This window comes from Bombus bifarius, unplaced genomic scaffold, assembly GCF_011952205.1.
Source record: "Bombus bifarius isolate JDL3187 unplaced genomic scaffold, Bbif_JDL3187 scf7180000008233, whole genome shotgun sequence".
In the NCBI taxonomy this organism is placed as follows: Eukaryota; Metazoa; Arthropoda; class Insecta; order Hymenoptera; family Apidae; genus Bombus; species Bombus bifarius.
In genome coordinates this window covers 724,848-751,994 of record NW_022884528.1, presented here as the reverse complement: position 1 = coordinate 751,994, position 27,147 = coordinate 724,848, and the positions used below count along the sequence as shown (strand labels likewise).

Sequence of the window (27,147 nt, the reverse complement as noted above, 5' to 3'; positions counted from 1 at the left end):
TGAGAGTCGCGTATTTCATTATAACGCTAATGAAACATTAAAATGTTTCTTCTATAAAACGCGGCGTAAAAGTTTTGTGTAAGCGTACGGATACTATGGACAACATAGGAAATATCATTAGACATTCTTTTTCATTTTTAATATAATTATTGTTATCATAACAATAAAATCGTTACGATTGTAATTATTATTATTATTATTATTATTATAACATTTTAGATGCACACCGGGGTATATAGTCAAAGAGGAGGCCAAAATAGAGCAAATAAATGAAGAAACTGGAGGCAGACCTCTAGAATTCTGGGAGAAAATGAAAACGACCACGAAAAATGAAATACCGAAAGAATGTAGAGGAGAAATAAACAGCCAGGAATAGGGGAAAACGAAATGGAGGGAAAAATGCAGGAATTCTATGAGCAAGAAGAAGCTGATCAATGGGCGAAGCAAAGGACGACCGTTGGTATTAACGTCATAGAAAAGTGAATAAGGAAATACGGAAAGAAAAAGATAGAGGAAATGAGGAAGAAAATAGAGAGATCAAGATCGTTGAAACAATACAACAAGTGGAAAACAAAGGTGGAGCAAAATAGCGAGAAGAGAAGGGAAAAGTCACAAAGCTGAAAACAATAGCGAGATTTTAGACGTGGAAATGAATGGGAAGGAAGTAGATACTGGGTGGAAGTGAATCGAAAAATGTGTAGATTATGCGAGGAGAAAAAAGAATCATGGCAACATATATGGAGGAAATGTAAAAAGTCTGAAGCGATGAATATAACGAAAGAAGAAATTATAGCGGAAGAAAGCAAAGGAATGAAATGGGTACTGAAAATCGGAAAGTAGAGGAAAATAAAAGAAAAACAGACGATCCGAGAAGAAAAGTAGAAGTATAGAAGGTTAAAGTTTGGTCATGTTAGAAGAATGTTAACTAGTTTCTTATTTAGTGTTTTATATTATTTGTGTTAAATCGTGCTATAGTAGACTATCGTGTGTCTCGTAAAGGGAAGCATTGTTATGAGACAAAAATAGTATGTTTTAAAGACAGTTACTTACTTCTGTAACGTCCATAACTTTGATGGCTGCCAATTGTCCAGTTTTGGTATGTCGGCCCTGCAAAATAAAAAATCAAGTTATTAGTATTGTATTTAAATAAAACTAATGTTAAATAATCAAAAATACACTGCCAGTCAACAAAAGATACAAAATTAATATCTGCTTTTTCTTTACTTAAATGACTAAAATAAATTGATATTACTTAATTTTAATAATTAATAGTTTAATCATTTTAATATAATGGCAAGTAAAAATCGCGCGAATCATCAGGCAGAATCTTTTCAATTATTACAAGAATCGCTCCGATCATCACGAGAAAGAATCATTTCAATTGTCGAAAGAATCAGTCCAATCGTCAACTAAATCACATCGAACGATAAAACAGTCGTTTCGTCCTTCAAGAATCGTTCAAAATTCTGACAGAGTTCTATCGTTTGTTATTAGAAAATCGACTTGATATTCGTGTAATGGAGAAATCGACCTTCAAAAAGCATCGTCTCGCCAAATTGAATTATCCAGGACATCGTTTCGGTAGCATAAAGTTCATCCTACATAATAAATTAAACCGTCGCGGCACCTTCAGGACTCAAAACTCTATCCTGAAACAGTCGTTTCAGTATTAATTTACCAGGTAATTGGTTACGCGACAGTCGTGGACCAGCGTGGCTAATTCAAGACTTACAAGGAGAGCTCAAGAAGGATCTAATCTCCGTGATTAGAAAGTGATAACACGATATATATAACGAATAAGGTGATTATTACCTGCACCTTAATTCACGCGAATAGTTTTTGAAATATCATCGATGAATCAAGGATGTGATATAGTCAAAAGCCGGTCTGAACTTTGTTTAACACAAAGTCAGAAAAGTTTGTAAATCTAAACTCATAAAAAATTCAGGCACCTTACAACAGGTAAATATTTCTTACAATACTTGAATAGTTTGTTTTTTTCACGAACGTTCTTCGCCAAATCGACCATTTCCTCAATTATTTTTTTTCTTTTTCTTTCTCTTCTTTTTTTTTTACATATCCATCGATGTTCCAAATTCCAAGCTTCGGCGTTATATCTTCTTTATAGCCCGGTAATTAACATCTAACTAAAGATACAGAGGCTTGCGAAAGTATTTGAACACTTACAGAAACTTTTCATCGCTATATCATGTCGAATGTAGGGAATATCTTGAAATTTCATTAGCATTTCAGCAATTTAATGACACACGACTGTCATGAATATATTGATAAACTTTGAAACGACTTTGAATATGTGTATAACAGATACAAGATATTTAACTCAAGCATACACACCACAAAGATCACCCAAGTATTTTAAACCGATCATTTGCTATATTAATATGTAAGAACATTTAGTGAGACCGATTTTAGCATTAATTATACGTTTAAGACCACCATTTATACTGTATACTAATTTCTTACTAAGTGGATGATCTGTAATAAATGTCTAATCATTTTTAATACATTTTCGGACTGACTTTATATCTTACCCGTACGATTGCGATAATCGCGTCTCAGAACAGTGTTAATGAAATTTCAAAAAATGTTGTATAACGAACATAATATATTTATCACAGGCGATAGCTATTTCCGACTGCAGAAGTTTGGAAGGAAGTATTCGTCGAAGGCCTGGCTAACTTAATCGAAAAAAACATCCGTCCGACAAGCAGCCGAATATCTTTCTGCTTACGTTGTACAAATTTTCTATGGTAATCGTTCGAGTAGTTTCGTGAGCAACTGTACTTGCTTCGAACCATATCCCAAAATATTGGAGTTTCGCCAAAGTAATACGTCATGGTGCATAGATGCTTACTATGTCACGTATTATTCACTAAAATATAGCAGAGCGCAATATCTTGCGTGTTTTTCAAATAGCTATTTCTCTTAAGAATTTCGAAAACGATTGAATTAATTTTTCGTGGGTGCATCTGTAGTTCGTGAGACCATTCTACATTGTTCGATATGATAGGAATTCAAAGGAGATGTAATACATATAATTATCGGTAAATTAGGAAATAAATTTACGAACGAGGGAACAGTAAACAATGTGAAAAATCCCACGGTTCAATAAGAAAAGCAAACGTACAAATGGTTATGCAAACCTGCACGTAATCTAAGAAATCTGTCAAGCGATACAATCGCGTGATGGTTATCGCGAAAACCGCAATTCATCGTTGCGCGAAGAGCGAATAGCACATACAGTTGCGTGGGAAAATTTTCGCTTGATGTTTTAACTGGGATATCTGAAACAAGTTTCAATATTGGATTTCGGATATTCCAGCTAAAAGTGTAAAATAATATTTAAAAAAATATTATAGATGAAGATTGCTTATTGCTTCGTAGCTATCGCAGACTTTTTCAAATTATTTACGATCTCCGACTGCTTTATAAGAAAATTCTGTACACATTTCATAATGTAAATAGATTTATGTATTTTAGTGTAGATCTTTGGTAATATTTTGTCGTCATGTCATTTGTACAAACGCGATGACGAAAACAAATAAATAAAAAACAATGTCTGTCACAAAACAATAAACGATCTTTATTTGTCACGAAAGTTTGCTTCATTTGTCACGCGGTCATAATATCTATTATTTAATTATCTATCTATTAGTTAAAAACGGTATCTATTAGTTAAAAATTGTTTACATATCGGAAAATCTATCTGGGAACTTTCATTACCCCAACTGTATATCTCACGATCAGTAAATATATAAAATAACTGCGGACTACTGCGAGCGTCAAGCTTGTAAATGTGGAATAACTTTGTGAAACTTTTTTAAATTTCGATGTTTGACTTGACGAAGTACAAATAGATCCGTTTATCGACATAATTATTACATATGCTATATTATACGAAATTCATACATCATAAAAGAACAAGGCGTTAATCAGTCAGGAACGCAGATGTGAAATAGTTTACCTTTGAACAATTTTTTTAAATTCTTTTTCTTCCGTAAAAAAAAATAAAAGACAGCAGTTAGAAGACGACACACAATCTAAATATTTCATTCAAAAACTGGTGTATCGGTCGACTAGTGTGAGATAGGTGGAGCACCATCATCGACTGATTCACCACTTTTATCATCGTCTAAAGTCAATGCGTACTCTTCGGTAGGAACATGCATGGAATGTAGATATGCGAGTCCGGCGCTGCTTAAACAGCAAGAAGGAAAGAAAGAAAGAAAAGCAGGAGGACATGGGATATATAATGGTGACTCTGAGGTATTTACCAGCGACATTAGACTATAAAAAGTATTTTTCCTGCATCTGACTGCAAGATGCAGGAAAATTTAAAAATAAAGCGAGTTGGAATAGCAATGGAACTTTTTTTTAGTTCGGAACTAACCTTCTTTTCCAAGAGAACGAAGGAGTTGCAAATTACACGGTTCCTCTGACACTTTTTATCCTCGCGATGAGTAGGATACAATGCAATGAAAAAAAAATGTTGCCTGGAACTTCAAGGACCAAGTCAATTTTGCGGCTACTTTTTTTTTTGCAGATCTTCACCGATCCAGAGGTGTAGCATAACGCTACGGTGCTCGTGACAAATCATCCTTGAACACCTTGTATTCTTCACGAATCGCAGGTAAGAAATATTATACAAATAAAACTAACGAAGAAAAACGGAACTATCGAACTTCGAAATTCAGCGTTGTACTCAGACGAAAGTAAATTTAATATATTATAATCCAATAATTCATAACGATTGTGTGTTTCTTAGTAGGAGAAAAATATAATGTTGCTATAAATTTGAAATATTTGCAATTTCTTATAAAGCACGAAAATTGTGTGTGTGCGTGTGCGTGTGCGTGCGTGTGCGTGTGTGTGTGTGTATTTATTTATTTATTTGTCTGTTTGTTTGTTTGTTTATTTATTTATTATTGTATATAGAAATATACGAAACATATCTATCTATCTATCGAACGAAAAATCTTACAAAAAGATTGCAAAGATTATTTATACAAGTTATACAATAACAGGGAAGATTATAAGAAGCATAGGAAAGACGAATAGAAAACGAAGCAGATTAAGATAAAAAGAAACTATAAAATTTATCATAAAGGAACGTTACATCATTAGAGGAAGTAGCGAAATTTAAGATAAGGGTTCCTGGAGTAAATGTATTCTTTTCGAAATGAAATGCGTTTCCAATGAAACAATTGCAAAAGTATTATAAAGCAGCTCGTATAATAATCCGTGTGAAAGAAGGCGAAGAAAAAATGAGAAAATATTTAAAATGCAACGGAAGACAACGTAAATATTCTACATTTGCTAACAAATCAAAATGATTTAGCAAATTTTAAATCGTAATGAACAAGTTTTAATAAATAATAGGTAATAGTCTAATATAGGGTGTATATCGAAGTTGAATGAAAGCATGTGTGAGAAATCTATATAGATCAATATCATCTTGTAGCCGACGGGCAAAAATTAATAAAATATATATATAATATTCTGTATATAATATATATAATATTCTGTATTCATAGAATACGAATGTGAAGAATGAGCGAAGAGAACAAGTTTTAAAAATACAGTTTGGCCTAGTTGCGTAGGATTCTCTGTATTGAATTCATCTCAGATTTATAAAGAGGCTAAGTCTTGTTCAATTTAATGTCGAAGTAACAACTGAGTGTCAAGTGTCACCTTTCGGTATCATTGAACCTTACTTTGAGGAAAATAATCAGACTGTGACAGTAAGTAAGAGGGGAATGTCACTGGGAGATACATGTATATTGCTAGAATTTCCTGATACCGGGGAACACGGTAAGCTCTAGTTTCAGCGAGAAGATACAACGGCACATGGAGATTTTCTGCAAATTGTGCAAAAACTCTTTCCCATTCAATGGCAAACGAGATGTTCGGATTAACAGCTGCGAACACGTTCCTTTTCACGTTTGAAAATAAAAGTTTATACAATAAAATCACGATTATCCGAACACGTTTCGTATGTAAACAATTCGATCTTCTATAGAAAAAATTTTTTGACTACCAACGATAATACCGATGAAAGGATGATACAGCTTTGCAAGCAATTTTTAAAGGATTGCTGTTATACGGCGACGTACACTTGGGCGGGTGTTAAATGTACGACGCTAAAAAGAACACGAAAAAAGCTAGTAAACTACATTGAAGACACCATAAAGAAGAAATGAAAGATATAAAAGAAGCTCTTTCTGCATTGAGTACAATACTAGGATTCAGTGATTGTGATAACGTTGACGCGACGTGATAGAACGGTTGCAATGTGATGAAACTTCTTCAATAATTGACTATGGTACCATTGTTATGTGTGCTTGGAATAATGAATTGGAACACGAATATAACGGCAATGATGACATTCCCTAACATTTTGAAGTATTTTAGGCTTTAGGTATGGGGTTCAGATAATACGAGGTACAAAAGAAATGTAAGTTTATCGAATTAAATTTGCAAAGGAAGTTGAGCGATTAAGTAGCTAAAAGAATTTGAAACCAATAAATCTTTAGTCAAATATTTAGTTTCATTAGTTGAATTCCATATTTTTTGCATTCCATGTTCTTTCTTGAAATACAAATATAAAGATAAACATCAATAAAGTATCTTGAAAGTAAAGTATCTTGTTATCCGAAAATTCGAAAATTCTTATCCGTACTCTTGTCCTTCAATTAGTCCATATAACCGTTCTATAAACGTTCTACTGTATTATAAAGAAAAATTTGTATAAAAAAAGTGCTGACATATTAGGATTTCGAAACGCATTTTATTCCCAATAAGGTCATGATCCAACGTACAAGGTAACGTATAATGCGTCAATGACGTCTACATGCAGACTTACCAAACAATAGCTACTCTTTCACAATCACATAAATGAACACGTATGATAGAAACTTGGAAAATAGATGCACCAATATCGTACATCGTTAAAATAATATCTCAAGGAATCTTTAAAAAGAGAACAGAAAACTTTTTCAATAAAAAATGTATAACGATATATACCAAATAGATTACAAGATGTTATTGGATAAAAAGGAAATCTAAGGAGATAATTTTAACACTAATATTACTTAATGATAGTATACCTATATTTCTATCTTGGGAAAATATTATTGCTATATCCTGAATTTTTTCATTAATTTTTATTTCTATGTATTTAGTACTGTTTATATATACAGTTGGCCACATAAGTATTCGCCCATCTGTCACACTCACTGTACATATACAGTGACTCGCAAAGGTATTCGTATTCTTGTTATAAAAAACTTTTATCTGAAGATTGTTGTATTTTAACATCTTGATACTTCGCTGGCACTATAATGAGACACGACTGTCAAGACTATATTTTACAAAATTTGAACCCAATCTGAAAATATACATAGCAGTTGCAAGATATTTACTACAAATTTATATTTAGGAAAAAAATTATTCTGATATGTAAACATAAATAATTTTATTAAAAAATGCATTTTTAACTTCTTAGGTAAATTGAATAGACAAAATTCGGTAGATATATAATAAACTTCCTGTTTATTTTCCTTTATAAAAATATAAAATACATGTAGCTAAAGTTTTAAGCAAAACATATGTCAAGTATAAAGTAATTAATTTAATAAATACAGTTAGTACAGATTTCTATAACACGAATATACAATTAAATTTGATCATACGTTGACGATGTAAGATAATGTTGACAAACAGATCAGTACATACATATTTGTGTCGATGATTATGAAAATAATCTAAGTCGAGAATCTAAAAAAAAGAAAGGAGCTTATCATTTATTTTGCTTCGCGTCTATTTACATCACAATAATTTGAAACCATCTTCGCAAAGTAACAGTAATCGAAACGTATCATTAAACATAATTCAGTTCATGCATCGAAGCTTTAACTATCCTGAAACAAAAAATATGTGACTTAAGCCACTTTCATAATCACCGATACATTTATACAACAATCTTTACATCATAACAGCGACTAATTGTTAAATTATGTCACTCACACATTTGTTATATGGACGATACACGCAGTTAGAGAGATCAATGTACAAAAGTTTTACGTAAATGAGTTTTCAATCGCATCCTAAATACTTTATTAATGAAAATCGTCAGATCAACGATTAAATTATAAGTTTCAATTACAAAGAAGGAATTATTCGCTACAAGAAGATGGATCGAAACCTCTAAAATGAATCAAACTAACACTAGTATGAATCATTTTATGTGAGAAGTATGAAATTCTTTGTTTCCACGAATTCAAATTTCATAAATATAATCTACGTTGAATTTTCTATGGAAAGACACTGTTTTTCAAATTAGTTGATAGTAATAATAAAACACAATGATACACGCAGTTCCATAATTCACCGATGTCCAAAATTACAATTCATTCTTGACTCCTTTATCTTCGTAGTCATTATTTTTTGCTTTTACAAAATTACGTAAAAATACTCGAAAAATAAAACCATGAAAAGAAGCTTTGCAATATTCGCAGAAACAATGGATTATTAATATTCTTGAAAAGGTTACCGTTTGTAGAATAGACAGAAATATAAATTCAGTTACAAAAAACCATTTATTTATAAACTATTTGCAAATAAAATAATTCTTGTTATTCTTATAATAATCTCGCAATAAATTGTCACTCTCATGCTGCTTGCTTCTATACTCTTGGTTGAATATTGCTTGTTATTTTAATATACAGTAGAACTTGGATTATATACACACATATACATATACAAACATTATCGGAACGTTTTGTCACCTGAACGTTGTATAATTCTGCGAGCACTGTATTAACTGATTTTAAGAAATATTTTTCGAACTATTCATTGTCTTCCTTATGGCCATGAGGTATTGGCATCAATGTTTCCAGTAACTCTTTTCGATACATTCGCCTAATACATGCGATTATTCCACGATCCATTGATAAGATGAGCGGTGCAACATAAAATGAAAAGTCAACTTTTCATTTGACGCTGCGCCGCTCATACAACCAATGGATCGTGGAATAATCGCATGTTTCAAGCGAATGTACCGAAAAGATTTGCTGGAAACATTAATGCCATTACCTAACTGCAATACGGAGAAAGAACTGATAGATAATCATTACGAATTAAAGATGAGCGATTGTTGTCGCATGGTATATGATGCTTAATCAAGAGTCAATAATGCAATACTGAAAAATGAGTGGGACATGCCTTTGAAACATGAAAGCGAACAAAGTTCGGAAGACTTCGAAATAATAAAAAAGGACATAGATGAAGAACTTGCAACACTGAATAGATTACCAAATAATAAATGCACAATGTTATTTATTTTATATTAGTTTATTGAATTATGCACGAACACAATAATAGAAATATGACAGAATGGATAATATCTAATTCAATAAAATAATATAAAACAGAAATTGTTGTTCATCTATTGTCACCTTATGAAACGAAAAAAACTTTTCGGACAACCTAATACCTTTAATTTGTTCTTTGTATAATCAGTATGTAAAATTGTTACATAAAATCATTACCGAAAAATATAATTGACCACTTAAATAATTTTTAGACTTCTTTGTTTTTTAAGTAGTGAACATTAGTCCTTGATACTACGCGCGCGCGGTTGACGAAGTGTCAACGTCTCTACAACACTTCGTCTGTAATAATTGCGACACACTACACGCCTCCTCAGAGGATACACTTAAATTGTTAAACTGCAATGCGATGTGCCCGTACTCTTGACATTTGAAACATCTAGCAGCTTTGCTTTTTGTTGAACATTTCGCACTTAGATGATCTTTGTTTTCGCACAGAAAACACCGTCGCACCGGTTTCTGTGCAACTCTGTGGCGACTCGTCTTCTCGGATTTTTCTTCTTTCCGTCTTCGCGTTTTATTTCATGGCCTCGCACGGGGCGAACTTCTCTTTTAATTCGCGAATATCCTTGGCGCCATACAGTATTATTTTGTCGGTCTTCCTCGTCACAAATTCCGTCGATGATATATTTTATCACAACTGAACTCTCCACATTCACTTGCTTAGGTATGTCGAACTATTGGTATGTCTCTGCGTCCTTGGTTCGATGCGACAATCCCTTATGCACCTTGTGCGCGTCTACCTTTTGTGCAAATTCGGTACTCAACATTTCCTTCGTTATTTTGCAACTTTTAAAGCACATTTCATAGTTAACGAACAATTTTGCCGAACGCGTAAAAGTCGCGTATATTACTCGCTGCACGTCAATCCAATCACAAAGGTGGCACATTTCCTCAAATTCCAGCGACCAGCTTTGCACATTGACGTTGTTACCAGCTTTGAATATTAAGACGAGTGCGTTTCTGTTGTCGACTCTTACGTGTGTTTCAAACACTTTGCGCTCTTCGTCCTTCATCTTCTTCGTCTTCTTCGTCCATGCTCAATTTTCAAAGCAATGGAAGCTCTTACACGCTTGCAGTTCTTTCTTCTTACGAACTGCTTTTTATCTTCGTTTCTGGAGTTCATCTTTGAACTCCGCAACTTTCACTGTTTCGATTCGTTCAGGCTTATCGTTAACAATGCACTTTTCTTCGATATCCACCATGGTATTGTCCGCATTTGATCCTTCGCTCATCGTGATATCGACTTGATATCAACTCAGTTGCACAATTACTACGCCAATAGTTAAATTAGTTAACACGATCTGTTAAATAGTTCGTTTTCTGTTTTGTTCAATCCCGGCACGGGGTCCCAGAATTATATGAGATTTTATTTATTATATAGATTTATTTATAATAATTGAAGCTCATGACCAACAACTCACAACTCGACAACTACCGAGGAAAGACTAACTCGCAACTGCAACTGCTCGCAACTGCAACTGCTCGCAACTGCAACTGCTCGCAACTGCAACTGCTCGCAACTTACTCGTAACTGGCTATTCTCTCTACCGAAACGTCCTTTTATACCAAAATTTCCGATATTCCCACCATCCACATGCATTTTACAACTATTAAGGACCCAAGACAGTTAGGTATACCTTTATAATTAGTCGCTGCTCCAAAGGCCATATAACTCACCGGGATAACATGTCTTTTCCGGCCTGTCAACACTTTCAATTGTACCTATAGCCCATTAAAATTTTCCCAGTAGTTTTATACAATGTTGCATGTTATTTCCTGCGACCCAAATCTTCGATTTCGGACTAAATAGTAACGAAATGTGCAAACATGCTTATTCAGGCTCACAATAACCCCAATAAACCGTTACTAGGCGCCCGTAAAATCCTCTTTATTGCGACCAAATTTACTGCCGTCCTCAGCTTTGGATTCCTTCTTAGAGTAGATGAATTTAATTTATACAATTTATGCATGCTCCAAGTCGAGACAGTAAAAAATTTTCCGGAAAAAAAAATTCCTCCGTCAATGTCAATTTCTTGCGTGGAATAGAAACTAATTTTTACTGCTTTAGACAAATCTGGTTTCACAACGGGAAATCATAAAAATTGTTCGTAGAGTGAGTATATACTACCGTGCGTAAGCATTAAGACACTTCCAAATTATTGCAAGTACATAAAATATATTTGAAATAAGGCTCTATAATGTACATTCGCATCTGATCTTATCTCTGTTAACCTTGTGCGATTAGTCGATATTGTCCAATACAATAGTTGATATTCATTAGTGTAATTAAAAAGCAAAACACAATTGAAGATGAATGAACATTACTTCCATGAAAACAGCTAAGGTCAGTGACTGTAAGCATACATATCTGTACAATGTTGAGAGTTTAGAATGATTGCAATATGCGTTTATTCAATTACATTCTATAAGTTTATATAGATTTTATCAAGTGTTAGCTAGTTACTAGTAATGAATATGGGACTTGTTTGGCAAAAGTATATTTTCCTCGTTCCAGTTTCGATTTGGCAGTACATTTAATACCATTTACGACGAGAATTAAAGAGTTAACACTAGAGAAACATATTTCTATTATAATCTTTAAAATATAATAATTATATAAACGTTTTGTTTGAGTTGCACCGAGTGTTCGCATACTTGTGCATATAGCAGTGTATATAATTTGCTTAATGCACCGGATTTGAGTAGCGATCGGGCAATCGCTTATGCGTCATTCATGTTTTCGTAGTCAGCTGCGCATGGGTTCCTATTGTCCTAAATCTAGTGATTTATGACAAATGGTCGATAGTACAGAACGGTACTAAATTGAGTTTTTGAAACAGGATTCTCCTAAGTAACGCCCAAATAAAATACAGAATAACATCGGGATTAACATAAATCTTTATTTTCAAGATATCTATATTTAATGATCGCAATTTCAGCATTGCTTACTTGCAATCGAAAAAGGCAAGTTGCCAGTACGTATTAAAAATTCAAATTTCATAGGTATAATCTACGTTAAATTTTTTACGGAAGAAGACACTGTTTTCAAATTACTCGATATTAACAATAAAGCACAATGATACGTGTAGTTCCATAATTCACTGATGTCTAAAATTAGAATTATTTTTGATTCGCCTGTCTCCGTAGTTAGAATCATTATTTTTGCTCTTACAAAATTACGTAAAAATACTCGAAAAATAAAATCATGAAAAGAAGCTTTGCAATATTCGCAGAAACAATGAATTATTAGTCTTCTTGACAAGGTTACCGCTCATAATAATCTCATAATAAATTCTTACTTTCATGCTGCTTCCTTCCGTCAACTCTCAGTGAAATATTATTCGTTATTTTGACATAGAATATAACCTCGATTATACATCACATACATACATTATCACAACGTTCAATCATCAGAATGTTGTATAATTCTCCATAATGCATGTCAGATACATATACAGGGTGGTTGGTAACTGGTGGTACAAGCGGAAAGGAGGTGATTCTACGCGAAAAAAGAAGTCGAAAATATACAATAAACATTTTTTTTTAATTTTTTTTTTTTTATTTTTCCATCGAGGCGACGATCTACAGTGAGATCCGTTATACCGTACCGCACGCGTACCGAGCGAAAATTCAAAGTCGATTTTCTCGAAAACAAAGCCTCAAACGAAAAATTTTTATTGTATATTTTCGACTTCTTTTTTCGCGTAGAATCACCCTCTTTCCGCTTGTACCATCAGTTACCAACCACCCTGTATACGTATATACCTATATAAGTATATAATCCATATAGTATTTGTTTCCTCCTATCAAAATCGTCGACGACTGTAACTGTCGAAATAAAATCTCGTCACAACATTTCAGTGCGGTATTTACATACGAAATGTTACAAAAAATAGTGGCTCTAACAAAAAGAAGGAAATGGTAGTCAGTTGAAAAGAAACAGGAAATCCTCCAAATGATGGAAGAAGGTGTCCATTACAAAATAATAGCACAAAAGTATGGTATTTCAAAAGGCGCCATATACAATATAAAAAAAATGCAAGATGGAATAACGGAATGTTTCGAGAGCAACTCAGCGGCTACTAGCAGTTCCACAACAGTTTTTGGAAGTGCAGCCTCTTGTGCGAATTTCGACAGAACTCTTCGCCAGTGGTACATACGCTGTACAAATAAAAACATAACAGTAACAAATGAGATGTTAGCGACTAAAGCTCAGGAATTGAATAAAAAATTTCGCAGTACTTTACCTTTTAAAGGCAGTAAGCTTTGGGTGGCAAGTTTTAGAAAACGTTATGATTTCCGTAATACGGATACGAATGAAGATTTAGAAATCGTAAATGAAGGTGAAGCGGATTACTCCAAAGCTCAGCTCAAAAATCTTCTGCAAGACGGAGAATACACATTGGATAACGTTTACAATGCCGATTGCTTAGGACTAATATGGAGAACAGTACCAGAAAGAACTCTGCTCTTTGAGGCATCGCAATCAAAGAAAAGCCCGTACGGAGAAAAAGTTCTTACATTTTTTTGTGCAAATGCTACCGGATGTCACAAGTTGCCGGTACTAGTAATCGGAAGGATCCTCCATGTTTAACATCCTCCGGAGTTCTGTCAATTATCTACAAAGCTAACACCAAGCCTATGATAGACAGTAAACTTTTCAATGAATGGTCCGATGAATGTTTCTTAAAATCAGTAACAGAAAGACAACAGAAAATCGGGCGAAGAAAGAAAACTCTGCTCTTCCTAAATAACGTTGCCACTCATCACGAAAGCGGGATAATAAGTACAAAAGATGAATTAGTTAAAATTATGTATCTTTCAAATGACGCTGCACCGCTCATATAACCAATGGATCATGGAATAATCGCATGTTTCAAGCGAATGTACGGAAACGAATTGCTAGAATCATTAATACCAACATCTAACAGCGTTTCAGAGGAAGAACTTATACACATCTATTCCCAATTATATATAGACGATTGCTGTCGTATGGTACATAATGCTTGGTCAAAAGTCAAGAGTCCAATACTGAAAAACGCATGGGACAAGCTTTTGAAAGATGAAAGCGAACAGAGTTCGGAAGACCCCGAAATAATAAAAAAGGACATAGATAAAGCACTTAAAAAACTGAACAAAATACCAGGATGCGGAGGGTGCGACAGTATTGCTGTGATGAACTGGTTTGAAAGTGATAAGAAACATAATATCAACATACAAGTCGATATCAGCAGTACTCTTATAGATTTTATAAATGCAGCTATGGATACAGAAGCGAACAAACTTACTGACGAGAACTTTCGAGATATACTTGATGATAGCTCTCCATAAAAGGCCTAAATGATTTGAACTACAAAATGAAAATAGCTCGTATATATGTAAACTCTCTAAGAGTTCAAATGCGGATAAACAAGGGGACTTTCTCTGTTTTACGGACAGCACGACTTCTTTTGTTTCACGAGCAGAGCGGCTTTCTTTGTTTTACGAAAAGCCATTTTGAGAGACACGCATTTCCCCAACGGACGGACGGAGATCAACATCGGAGATAGACAAGATCACAGAAGAAAGAGTAATTATTTAAAACATTGAAGATTGACGGAGAAAGATTGGTAGCTCAGGACGTTGAAAATCGATTCTCGATTTTCAGGTAGACATTGCACAGAACTTGCCATTTATTGTTTACTGTTATTAATTGGTTGTTGTTTATTTAATTATTACTGTTATTAATTGTGGTTAATTATTAATTGTTGTTTACTCCTGTATTTCATTTAAGTATTTTCACAATAAACTCGATTTTCAGAATCCATCCCTGAATTATCCTAGAATTAAACCATATATATATACATTAAATATATAAAGAAATATAATATGCTTTTGTGTCAAGTAAGGAATGAGATGGGTAAGATTTTATGTAGCGTTTAATTGTTTGTTTGTAACATTTTTTTTGAAATATATGTCACTGGGTATACGAAAAGCTGTTTTCCTACTATCCGGATATTTATTATTATTAGTTCCTATAATCAAGGTTCTGCAATATAGGCAAGACAAGAAAAGACGCGAAATGGTATTCTTCTATTTACGTTCTCTTTGACTTTCATACTTTCAATTTGATAAATTAGAGTTAAAGCAACTGTTAACTCAAACCTTTATAGGGAATATCAAGATGGACCGATCAATGTATTAAACAAATATATGGTCCCATAAAAAAATGACGATGACCTTCAAATCTTATTTAAAAAATGCCTCTTAGAAAAAGCATTATCTACCACTGCGTTTGCTCCTCGAAATAGCGTAACTTTGTCTCGTGTAGTCTTTTCCACACAAGCATTAAAAACAATCATTATCATTATCTTGTGCTCTTACAAAATTACGTAAAAATACTCGAAAAATAAAACCATGGAAAGAAGCTTTGCAATATTCGCAGAAACAATGGATTATTAGTATTCTCGAAAATGTTACCGTTTGTAGAATAGACAGAAATATAAATTCAGTTACAAGGAACCATTTATTTATAAACTATTTGCAAAAAAAATTGTTCTCATTATTCTCATATTAAATTCTCACTTTCACGCTGCTTGCTTCTATCAACTCTTGGTCGAATATTATTTTATTAGTCGAATATTATTTTGATATACAATATAATCTCGATTATACATCACATACATACATTATCGGAACGTTCAATCATCAGAATGTTGTATAATTTTCCATAGTGTACCTCATATACATATATACGTATATAGTTATATCGGTATATAATCCATATAGTATTTGTTTCCCCCTATTAAGATTGTCGACGACTGTAACTGTTGAAGTAAAATCTCGTCACAACATTTCAGTGCGGTATTTACATTCGAAACGTTACAAACAATAATGGCTAAAAAACGGACCTTCGGAATGTTGACAATTGCCGAGAAATACGATATCACTCAAATGATAGAAAGAGGTGAGGCTCGTGAAACCATAGAAGAACGGTACAATATTACATGGAGAACTGCGCAAACCGTAAAATTCAAACGTTCAGTGATACAAGAAGAATTCCAGAACAGGTTAGCGCGTCCTAGCACTTCCAAATATTTAACAGCACAAGATGCTAAGGAAAAATTCCAAACAGCTCTTCAGCAGTGGTACATACGATATAAAAATAAAAACATAACAATAACGAATGAGATGATAGGGAATAAAGCTCGGGAATTGAATATACAAATTCGCGGTGCTGCTTATTTTCAAGCCGGTATGTCTTGGGTGTATCAATTTAAAAAACATATAAAGGATACGATTGGAGATGTGGAAACGGTAAATGAAAAAGAAGCGAATATCTGCAAAGTTCAACTTAAATATTTTCTGCAATGCGGAGAATACACATTGGATAACGTTTACAATGCCGATTGCTTAGGAATACTGTGGAAAGCACTACCACAAAACACTGCACTGTATACGGCATCACAAAACATGCGTACCCTGCACGAAGAAAAAGTTACGATAATTCTTGGTGCAAATGCTACCGGAAGTCATCGGTTGCCAGTACTAGTAGTCGGAACAGAAATGAATCCTCCATGTTTAAAATCCTTCAGAATTCTGACAAGTATCTACAGAGGTAGCGACCTGCCTATCATAGACAGTAACCTTTTCGATGAATGGTTCGATGAATGTTTCTTAAAATCAGTTAGAGAAAGACAACAAAAATTAGGGTGCAGAATGAAAACTCTGCTGTTGCTAGATAACGTTTTCCCTCATCACGAAACCGGGATAGTAAGTACAAAAGATGAATTAGTTAAAATCATGTATCTTTCATACGACGCTGCACAGCTCATGCAACCAATGGATCATGGAATAATCGAGTGTTTCAAGCGAAAGTGCAAAATCCAATTGCTGAAAACATTAGTTCCATGTACTAAACCCTATACACTGCAAAGAACGGTAAAAGACCAGTGTGACTTAAATATGTGGGATTGTTGCCGCATGGCAAGTCATGCTTGGACAAGTGTCAGCACGTCAATACTGAAAAACGCGTGGGACAACCTTCTGAATGATGAAAGCGGACAGAGTTTGGAAGAGCCCGAAATAAGACAGGACATAGATGAAGCACTTGAAGAACTGAGTAAAATACCAGGATGCGGAGAGTGCGACAGTATCGCTGTGATGAACTGGTTTGAAACTAACAAGAAACATGCCCCACCATTAATTCGATCTCAACAGTTCTCTTGTGCACTTTACGAATGCAATTATGGACACAGAAGCGAACAAACCAACTGACGAGAAATTTGAAGATATACTTGATGATAGCAGCTCTTCATAAAAGGCCTAGATGATTTGAACTACAAAATGAAAGTAACTCGGAGAAACTACTTATATTAAAACATATACATTAAATTTATAAAGAAATATAATATGCTTTTGTGTCAAGTAAGGAATGAGATGGGTAAGATTTTATGTAGCGTTTAATTGTTTGTTTGTAACATTTTTTTTGAAATATATGTCACTGGGTATACGAAAAGTTGTTTTCCTACTATCCGGATATTTATTATTATTAGTTCCTATAATCAAGGTTCTGCAATATAGGCAAGACAAGAAAAGACGCGAAATGGTATTCTTCTATTTACGTTCTCTTTGACTTTCATACTTTCAATTTGATAAATTAGAGTTAAAGCAACTGTTACCTTAAACCTTTATAGGGAATATCAAGATGGACCGATCAATGTATTAAACAAATATATGGTCCCACAAAAAAATGACGATGACCTTCAAATCTTATTTAAAAAATGGCTCTTAGAAAAAGCATTATCTACCACTGCGTTTGCTCCTCGAAATAGCGTAACTTTGTCCCGTGTAGTCTTTTCCACACAAGCATTAAAAACAATCATTATCATTATCTTGTGCTCTTACAAAATTACGTAAAAATACTCGAAAAATAAAAACATGGAAAGAAGCTTTGCAATATTCGCAGAAACAATGGATTATTAGTATTCTCGAAAATGTTACCGTTTGTAGAATAGACAGAAATATAAATTCAGTTACAAGGAACCATTTATTTATAAACTATTTGCAAAAAAAATTGTTCTCATTATTCTCATATTAAATTCTCACTTTCACGCTGCTTGCTTCTATCAACTCTTGGTCGAATATTATTTTATTAGTCGAATATTATTTTGATATACAATATAATCTCGATTATACATCACATACATACATTATCGGAACGTTCAATCATCAGAATGTTGTATAATTCTCCATAGTGTATGTCATATACATTTATACGTATATAGCTATATAGGTATATAATCCATATAGTACTTGTTTCCCCCTATTAAGATTGTCAACGACTGTAACTGTCGAAATAAAATCTCGTCACAATATTTCAGTACGGTATTTACATTCGAAACGTTACAAACAATAATGGCTGTAAAACGGACCTTCGGAATGTTGACACTTGTCGAGAAATACGATATCACTCAAATGATAGAAAGAGGTGAGACTCGTGTAACCATAGAAGAACGGTACAATATTTCAAGGTCAACTGTGTACACCATAAAATACAACAGTGCAGTGATACAAGAAGAATTCCAGAACAGCTTGGCGCGTCCTAGCACTTCCAAATATTATACAGCACATGAAGCTAATGAAAAATTCAAAACAGCTCTTCAGCAGTGGTACATACGATATACAAATAAAAACATAACAATAACGAATGAGATGTTACAGAGTAAAGCTCGGGAATTGAGTATAAAAATTCGCGGTACTGATAATTTTCAAGCCACTTTGTCTTGGGTGACAGCTTTTAAAAGACGTTACAGTATACGTACAACGGATATGAGTGGAGATGTAAAAACGGGAAATGAAAAAGAAGCGAATATCTGCAAAGCTCAACTTAAATCTCTTCTGCAAAGCGGAGAATACACATTGGATAACGTTTACAATGCCGATTGCTTTGGAATACTGTGGACAGCACTACCGCAAAACACTGCACTGTATACGGCATCACAAAACATGCGTAACCCGCACGGAGAAAAAGTTACGATACTTCTTGGTGCAAATGCTACCGGAAATCATCGGTTGCCAGTACTAGTAGTCGGAACAGAAATGAATCCTCCATGTTTAAAATCCTTCAGAATTCTGACAAGTATCTACAGAGGTAGCGCCCTGCCTATCATAGACAGTAACCTTTTCGATGAATGGTTCGATGAATGTTTCTTAAAATCAGTTAGAGAAAGACAACAAAAAATAGGGCGCAGAATGAAAACTCTGCTGTTGCTAGATAACGTTTTCCCTCATCACGAAACCGGGATAGTAAGTACAAAAGATGAATTAGTTAAAATCATGTATCTTTCATACGACGCTGCACCGCTCATACAACCAATGGATCATGGAATAGTCGAGTGTTTCAAGCGAAAGTGCAAAATCCAATTGCTGAAAACAATAGTTCCATGTACTGAACCCTATACAATTCAAGGAATGGTAAATGACCAGTGTGACTTAAAGATGTGGGATTGTTGCCGCATGGCAAGTCATGCTTGGACAAATGTCAGCACGTCAATACTGAAAAACGCGTGGGACAACCTTCTGAAGGATGAAAGCGGACAGAGTTTGGAAGAGCCCGAAATAAGACAGGACATAGATGAAGCACTTAAAGAACTGAGTAAAATACCAGAATGCGGAGAGTGCGACAGTATTGCTGTGATGAACTGGTTTGAAACTAATAAGAAACATGCCGCCCCACAAGAAGATGATCTCAACAGTGCTCTTATGCAGTTTATAAATGCAACTATGGATACAGAAGCGAACAAACCTACTGACGAGAAATTTGAAGATATACTTGATGATGGCAGCTCTTCATAAAAGGCCTAGATGATTTGAACTACAAAATGAAAGTAACTCGGAGAAACTACTTATATTAAAACATATACATTAAATTTATAAAGAAATATAATATGCTTTAGTGTCAAGTAAGGAATGAGATGGGTAAGATTTTATGTAGCGTTTAATTGTTTGTTTGTAACATTTTTTTTGAAATATATGTCACTGGGTATACGAAAAGCTGTTTTCCTACTATCCGGATATTTATTATTATTAGTTCCTATAATCAAGGTTCTGCAATATAGGCAAGACAAGAAAAGACGCGAAATGGTATTCTTCTATTTACGTTCTCTTTGACTTTCATACTTTCAATTTGATAAATTAGAGTTAAAGCAACTGTTACCTTAAACCTTTATAGGGAATATCAAGATGGACCGATTAATGTATTAAACAAATATATGGTCCCACAAAAAATGACGATGACCTTCAAATCTTATTTAAAAAATGCCTCTTAGAAAAAGCATTATCTACCACTGCGTTTGCTCCTCGAAATAGCGTAACTTTGTCTCGTGTAGTCTTTTCCACACAAGCATTAAAAACAATCATTATCATTATCTTGTGCTCTTACAAAATTACGTAAAAATACTCGAAAAATAAAACCATGGAAAGAAGCTTTGCAATATTCGCAGAAACAATGGATTATTAGTATTCTCGAAAATGTTACCGTCTGTAGAATAGACAGAAATATAAATTCAGTTACAAGGAACCATTTATTTATAAACTATTTGCAAAAAGAATTGTTCTCATTATTCTCATATTAAATTCTCACTTTCACGCTGCTTGCTTCTATCAACTCTTGGTCGAATATTATTTTATTAGTCGAATATTATTTTGATATACAATATAATCTCGATTATACATCACATACATACATTATCGGAACGTTCAATCATCAGAATGTTGTATAATTTTCCATAGTGTACCTCATATACATATATACGTATATAGTTATATAGGTATATAATCCATATAGTATTTGTTTCCCCCTATTAAGATTGTCGACGACTGTAACTGTTGAAGTAAAATCTCGTCACAACATTTCAGTGCGGTATTTACATTTGAAACATTACAAACAATAATGGCTCCAACACGAAAACGGTTACGGTTGACAGTTGAGAAAAAATATGAAATCCTTCAGATGATAGACAAAGGTGAGTCTCATAGATCCATAGCAAAAAAGTATGGAATTGGACGTGCCACCGCGTCCACGATAAGATCAAGACGAGAAGAGATAATAAAATTATTTGAGACCAACTCAGCAGCTACTAGCCGTTACACAACAGTATTAGAAGTGGGATGCTCTGTTGCGAATTTCCACAAAGCTCTTCACCAGTGGTACACACAATGTACAAAAGAAAACAGAAATGTAACAAATGCAATGTTAAAGGATAAAGCTCGGGAATTGAATGCACAATTTCGCACAAATCATAGTTTCAAAGGCAGTCTCCGTTGGGTGACAAGATTTAAAGAACGTTCCAATTTCCGTAAAAAGGATATCAGTAAAGATTTAGGAAATCAATATGAAGCGGATATCTTCAAAGCTGAGATTAGAAAACTTCTGCAAGACGGGGAGTACACATTGGATAATGTTTACAATGCCGACTGCGCAGCACTAATGTGGAAAGCAGTACCAGAAAAAACTCTGCTCTTTGAGAAATCGCAATCAAGGAGAAGAATGGGAGAAGGACAAGTTACTACATTTCTCTGTGCAAATGCTACCGGATGTCATAAGCTGCCGGTACTAATAATCGCCACGATTGAGCATTTTCCATCTTTCAATAGTTTTCACACAAGTTATCCATCAGTTATGAACAAAACTAACACCAAGCCTTTCATGGACAGTAACATACTCAATGAATGGTTCAATAAATGTTTCTTAAAATTAGTTACAGAAAGACAACAGAAAAACGGACACAGAGAGAAAACTCTGTTGTTGTTACATAACGGAGGCTCGGATCGCGAAAACAGGACAATAAGTACAAAAGATGAATTTGTTAAAATCATGTACTATTCGTATGAGGCTGCACCATTCATACAACCAATAGATCGTAGAATAATCGCATGTTTCAAGCGAATGTACAGAAACAAACTGCTAGAATCATTAATGCCAACATCTAACAGCGTTTCAGAGGAAGAACTTATACACATCTATTCCCAATTAAATATAGACGATTGCTGTCGTATGGTACATAATGCTTGGTCAAAAATCAAGAGTCCAATACTGAAAAACGCGTGGGACAAGCTTTTGAAAGATGAAAGCGAACAGAGTTCGGAAGACCCCGAAATAATAAAAAAAGACATAGACGAAGCTCTTACTAAACTGAACAAAATACCAGGATGCGGAGGGTGCGACAGTATCGCTGTGATGAACTGGTTTGAAACTGATAAGGAACATAATACCGACACACAAGATGATATCCAGGAAACTCTTCTAGATTTTATAAACGCAGCTACGAATACAGAGGCGAACGAACTTTGAAAATTTACTTGATAATAACTCTCCATGAAAGGCTTAGATGGTTTGAACTACAAAATGAAAGCAATTAGGAGGAATTACTTATATTAAGACACATATATTTGAAAATATATTAAGAAATATAATATGTATTATTGACAAGAAAGGTATGGGACGCGTAAGATTTTATGTAGCGCTGAATTGTTTGTTTGTACCATTTAGTTTGAAATATATGACAATCGGTATACGAGAAGCTGTTTTCTAATATCCTGATATTTATTATTATGAGTTACGATAATCAAGAATCAACAATATATGGAAAACAAGGAAAGATGCGAAATGGTCTCCTTGTATTTACGTTCTCTTTGACTTTCATATTTTCAATTTGAAAAATTAGAGTTAAAGTAACTGTTAAATTAAATCTTTGTAGGGAATATCGAGATGGATCGATTAATGTATTAAACAAATATATGGTCCCACAAAAAAATGATAATGACCTTAAAATCTTATTTAAAAAATGACTTTCAGAAAAAACATTATCTATCACTGTGTGTGCTCCTCCATATAGCACAACTTACTGCTGTGTAGTTTTTTCTATGAAACCACTAAAAACGAAAATATTTAGGTGTTCCGATTTATGTATCCCATCCCATACATCGACGGATATTTATCAGTGCGAGTACCTACCAAAGCCGCTGGATACGTAAATAATCTGTGCAAAACTTGATTTGGAATTAAATTTATATTTATAAAATCATATTATATAGAAAGAAATACAATACACAAATTAGCTTCTTCTTCCCCTCTTCTATCTCGTATTCTTTATAATTTGTCTTATTAAACGAAATTATTATTAAGAGTTTAATTATTGGGAATGGCGACCTCGCCGATTTAAATAACTGTGAAATATATTATCAAGATTTTCATTCTCAATAACTTTTCGTCGGCTTTGGTTTTCAAGTTATGAAGCAATTTGTTAGTAAAAGATTAGCATTTATTATAATTATTCACATTTATCTGTGATCTCTATTCTGATGTTTTGTATAAAATTATTTATTTTTGTAATTTTGCAAAAAATTACAAGTTTTACCAAATTTCATTTGTATAAAGTGTAAAGGAAACATCAAATATGACATTAGACGCGTTAGAAGCCAAAGAAAATGCTAAATACTCTACAGTTTGAATTAAAAGAAAATATAATAGAATATATTTTAATCTTATAAGAAGACAATTGCTGACAATCCTTTAGAAAGAATTTCAATCACAGCTTATAATTTTGATGTAATGTAAATATATCATCGTATTCTGATATCTACCAACTATCTCTTACCCAACAAATGTCTTAATTATCTTCCAAAGAAACTAAAAATTATGATTATTATTAATATTTTCGGAGATGTACGAATTATTGAACATATGCCATAAAATGAGCAGTAGCGTTAAACTAAATCATTAAACGTAAATGTTGATGCAGGTACTCGTTAACATACGTCTCTAAAATATTTACATCTTCTTAAAAGAAAGTAACAGTTTTCTGACATAAGGGGATGTCCTGAAATAAAATGTCAAAAAATCGTGTTTTTTTTATTGCTTAAATCGATAGATAAACTATCTAAGAATATATTTGCAAAGTGATAAAGGCCAATTCTAAATATTTCCAAGAATATAAAGCAAACGAGCGTGGAGCAGGTATGCGAGCGCTCGCCACTCCGACTTTCTATTCAGAGTTTCATACCTGAAAAAGGTTGAAGGGTTGTTCAATACAATAGTTATAATCCATGGTTGTATCCAGTCGAGTCTTAATGTGTCTAATAGAAGTACAAATGTGTATGATTCATTTAGTGTACGTGACTTTACCTACTAGTTTGTAGCATTAATAACTAGTTTTGTTCAGATTGTAAGAATTTGTACACATCGTAAGAATATTATGGTTTGGCCATTAGAAGGGACGTGGATTCTGTCCAAAAGATGAAAGAAGCTATAACAGCAACGCTGAATCATCCCGATCGATTGATTAATAAAGAAGTTGAGAAACACATTCGCCCAATTTATGAAGATCTCTCAGACGGTAACCTCTTTAACGCGATGCTTATGCGGTTATACTCAAAATTCCAATGAGTCGTTCAACTCAACAATTTGGCTCATCATTTCAAAACACCTCAATTCGGGCCAAAAGATCGTTGAAATTGCTGCCTACACGACTGCAGGTATGTTCAACGAAGGGTATTCAGCGATTCTGAGTGTCATGCAGTTGCTTAATTTGAATATAGACCAGCAGTGCAAAATGTTTACTGATATCGCTGACACGCGACGGATCGAGGGAGAGAACAAGCGCCAGGCATTTAGCCGTAAAGAGGCTCATACAGCTCGTAGACTCCATCAAATGCATCAAAAGAAGGACTGATATATTGACCAGGAATAGCTGAGTAGCAGATTTTCAACGTAAGTAACTAAAAATTGATATTTTTTCCTATTGAAAACTTTAAAACGCGTTTTCACCAGTTTTTATTTTCACGATTTTTCTAAATTGGTGGGCGCAATAGCAAAAAAAACTAAACGACTTATTTAATCGAACCAACAATTTTTTCCTTCAGTATTAAATTCTCTTCTAAGTGAACTAAAAAAGTTCGTCAAAAAGTTTATTTAAATAATTGCTATAGCACCTTAAATTTTTTTTTAAACACATTTCTTTCTTAAACCCGCCGAAATTTTTAATTTCACATTTTTTTCTGCCTTTTTTTAGTTCACCCTGAAGAAAACAAAAATTTAATCCTTTTTTGATTTTTTGTTTCAGTCAAGAATTACGAGGCGGATCTTTCCCGCCGATTGAAGACTGCAGCGACAAGACGCCCATGAAATAGGCTTAGAAATCTGTTATAATTTTTTTTTGCTTTAAAAAGAACTTTTTTGTATTCGTTAAATATATATAAAACCATACTTCAAAATTCAATAACTTCATTTCTTTCTTTTCCTTCTAAAAAGAAAAATCACAAAAAAACGCTGTTTTATAACGTTACAATTTAGGACACCCCAATAACAAGCTAATATTTCTTTAAGGAATAGCGAATTACATCTATCAATGCGTCAAAAAATATAATCTTACTTTTAAAAATATATGTAACATTCCTCTTACCTCAACGCCTACATCTATCAATATTCTGGCTACATTATACGATATCACCCTAGATCTCCCATATATGTTCCTAAACACAACTTTCTTCTTCAGAATATCGAGCCGAAATTATTCGGCGAATCGAAGTTACCCGTGGCAGTTAAAAATATTTACAATTATGTTTAATAAAGGTCAAAAAGGTAACAATTCTATTTACACTATGAAATTTGTAAAAGTAAATCCGTACTTGAGGACAGCATATCTCGTTCATCTCTGTCGAAATATAGTTATACTTACTAAAACTCCTTTATCAGATTATTAAGTCAGAATATTATATGTTGAATAAGAAATATTTAATATCGTCAGCTTCATGTCCAATTTTATGTTACATTCGTTGTTAGAAATTGTAAAAGAAAGACTATTCGTTACATTAGAATGTGTTTAAAGAAACAAAATGAAAGCTGTTCATCGGGTTTTAATAGATCAAGTAATTGGACAAACTTCCCCATATTTAGGAAACCGTTTAGGCATTTCTTTCGCCTGCTGTTTGATTCGATGAATTTTTCCTAATTGTACTTTAACCCCTTCATGACACTAGACGAGATGCCTCGCGGCTCGATACCACCTGTTTAACGTTTGTGCCGAGATATCTCGTCATCTAATACTAATGGTTTGACCTTATCGACGAAACGTCTCGCAGTTAATTCCGTCACGCAACTGAAAAAAAGAACTAAATGCAATTCTTTTCAAGTTGCTGGAATTCGCCATTTCGTATCCAATATCATCAAAGTCAATACCACCAGCCACACCCAAGTGAATGTACTGCATAGAAATAGTTCAAAAGCTTAAAACGAGGAATAACAAATCTTAAAGTGAGTCGTGCAAAAAATGCCAGACTATTGTTCATGATAACGATTTGACAAATACTACTGATAAATATAATTAAATATAAATTTACATAAATATTTGCAAACTGTTTATGATTTATAAGTTACTCGTCGTTATAAAGAATAAGAGAAAACTACATTGACATGAGTCCTATCTGATTTTTGCTCAAAACAGTGCTTTCTGCAGTAATTTTCAAATTATTTGACGACGCCAAATTAGTCGATTCAACCCTTTATATTAAAACGCTTAATTTATATATTAAAAAGTTTGCAGAAAATTTTTCTGCGCACAACGGATGTATTTACAGACATATCTTTTGAACAAGATTAGCCCTTCATAATAAGAGATCTTTTAAAAAGCATTAAATGTTTGTAGATTTATTATCCGCTCAAAGATACATGCGATATACTGAATATGAAAAATTA

The 27,147-nt window shown here is 33.6% G+C and overlaps 1 protein-coding gene across 18 annotated transcripts in view; it reads right to left on the bottom strand.

The window, feature by feature from the left end:
- LOC117211452 (serine/threonine-protein kinase mig-15) overlaps positions 1 to 27,147 on the bottom strand; it is an 84,857-nt gene that overhangs the window by 40,094 nt on the left and 17,616 nt on the right. For all 18 annotated transcript variants that reach the window (XM_033455331.1, XM_033455335.1, XM_033455339.1 and 15 more), the window contains exon 3: positions 1,051 to 1,107. In XM_033455331.1, the coding sequence (XP_033311222.1) occupies positions 1,051 to 1,107 (57 nt within the window). The remainder of the gene's footprint in view (positions 1 to 1,050; positions 1,108 to 27,147) is intronic.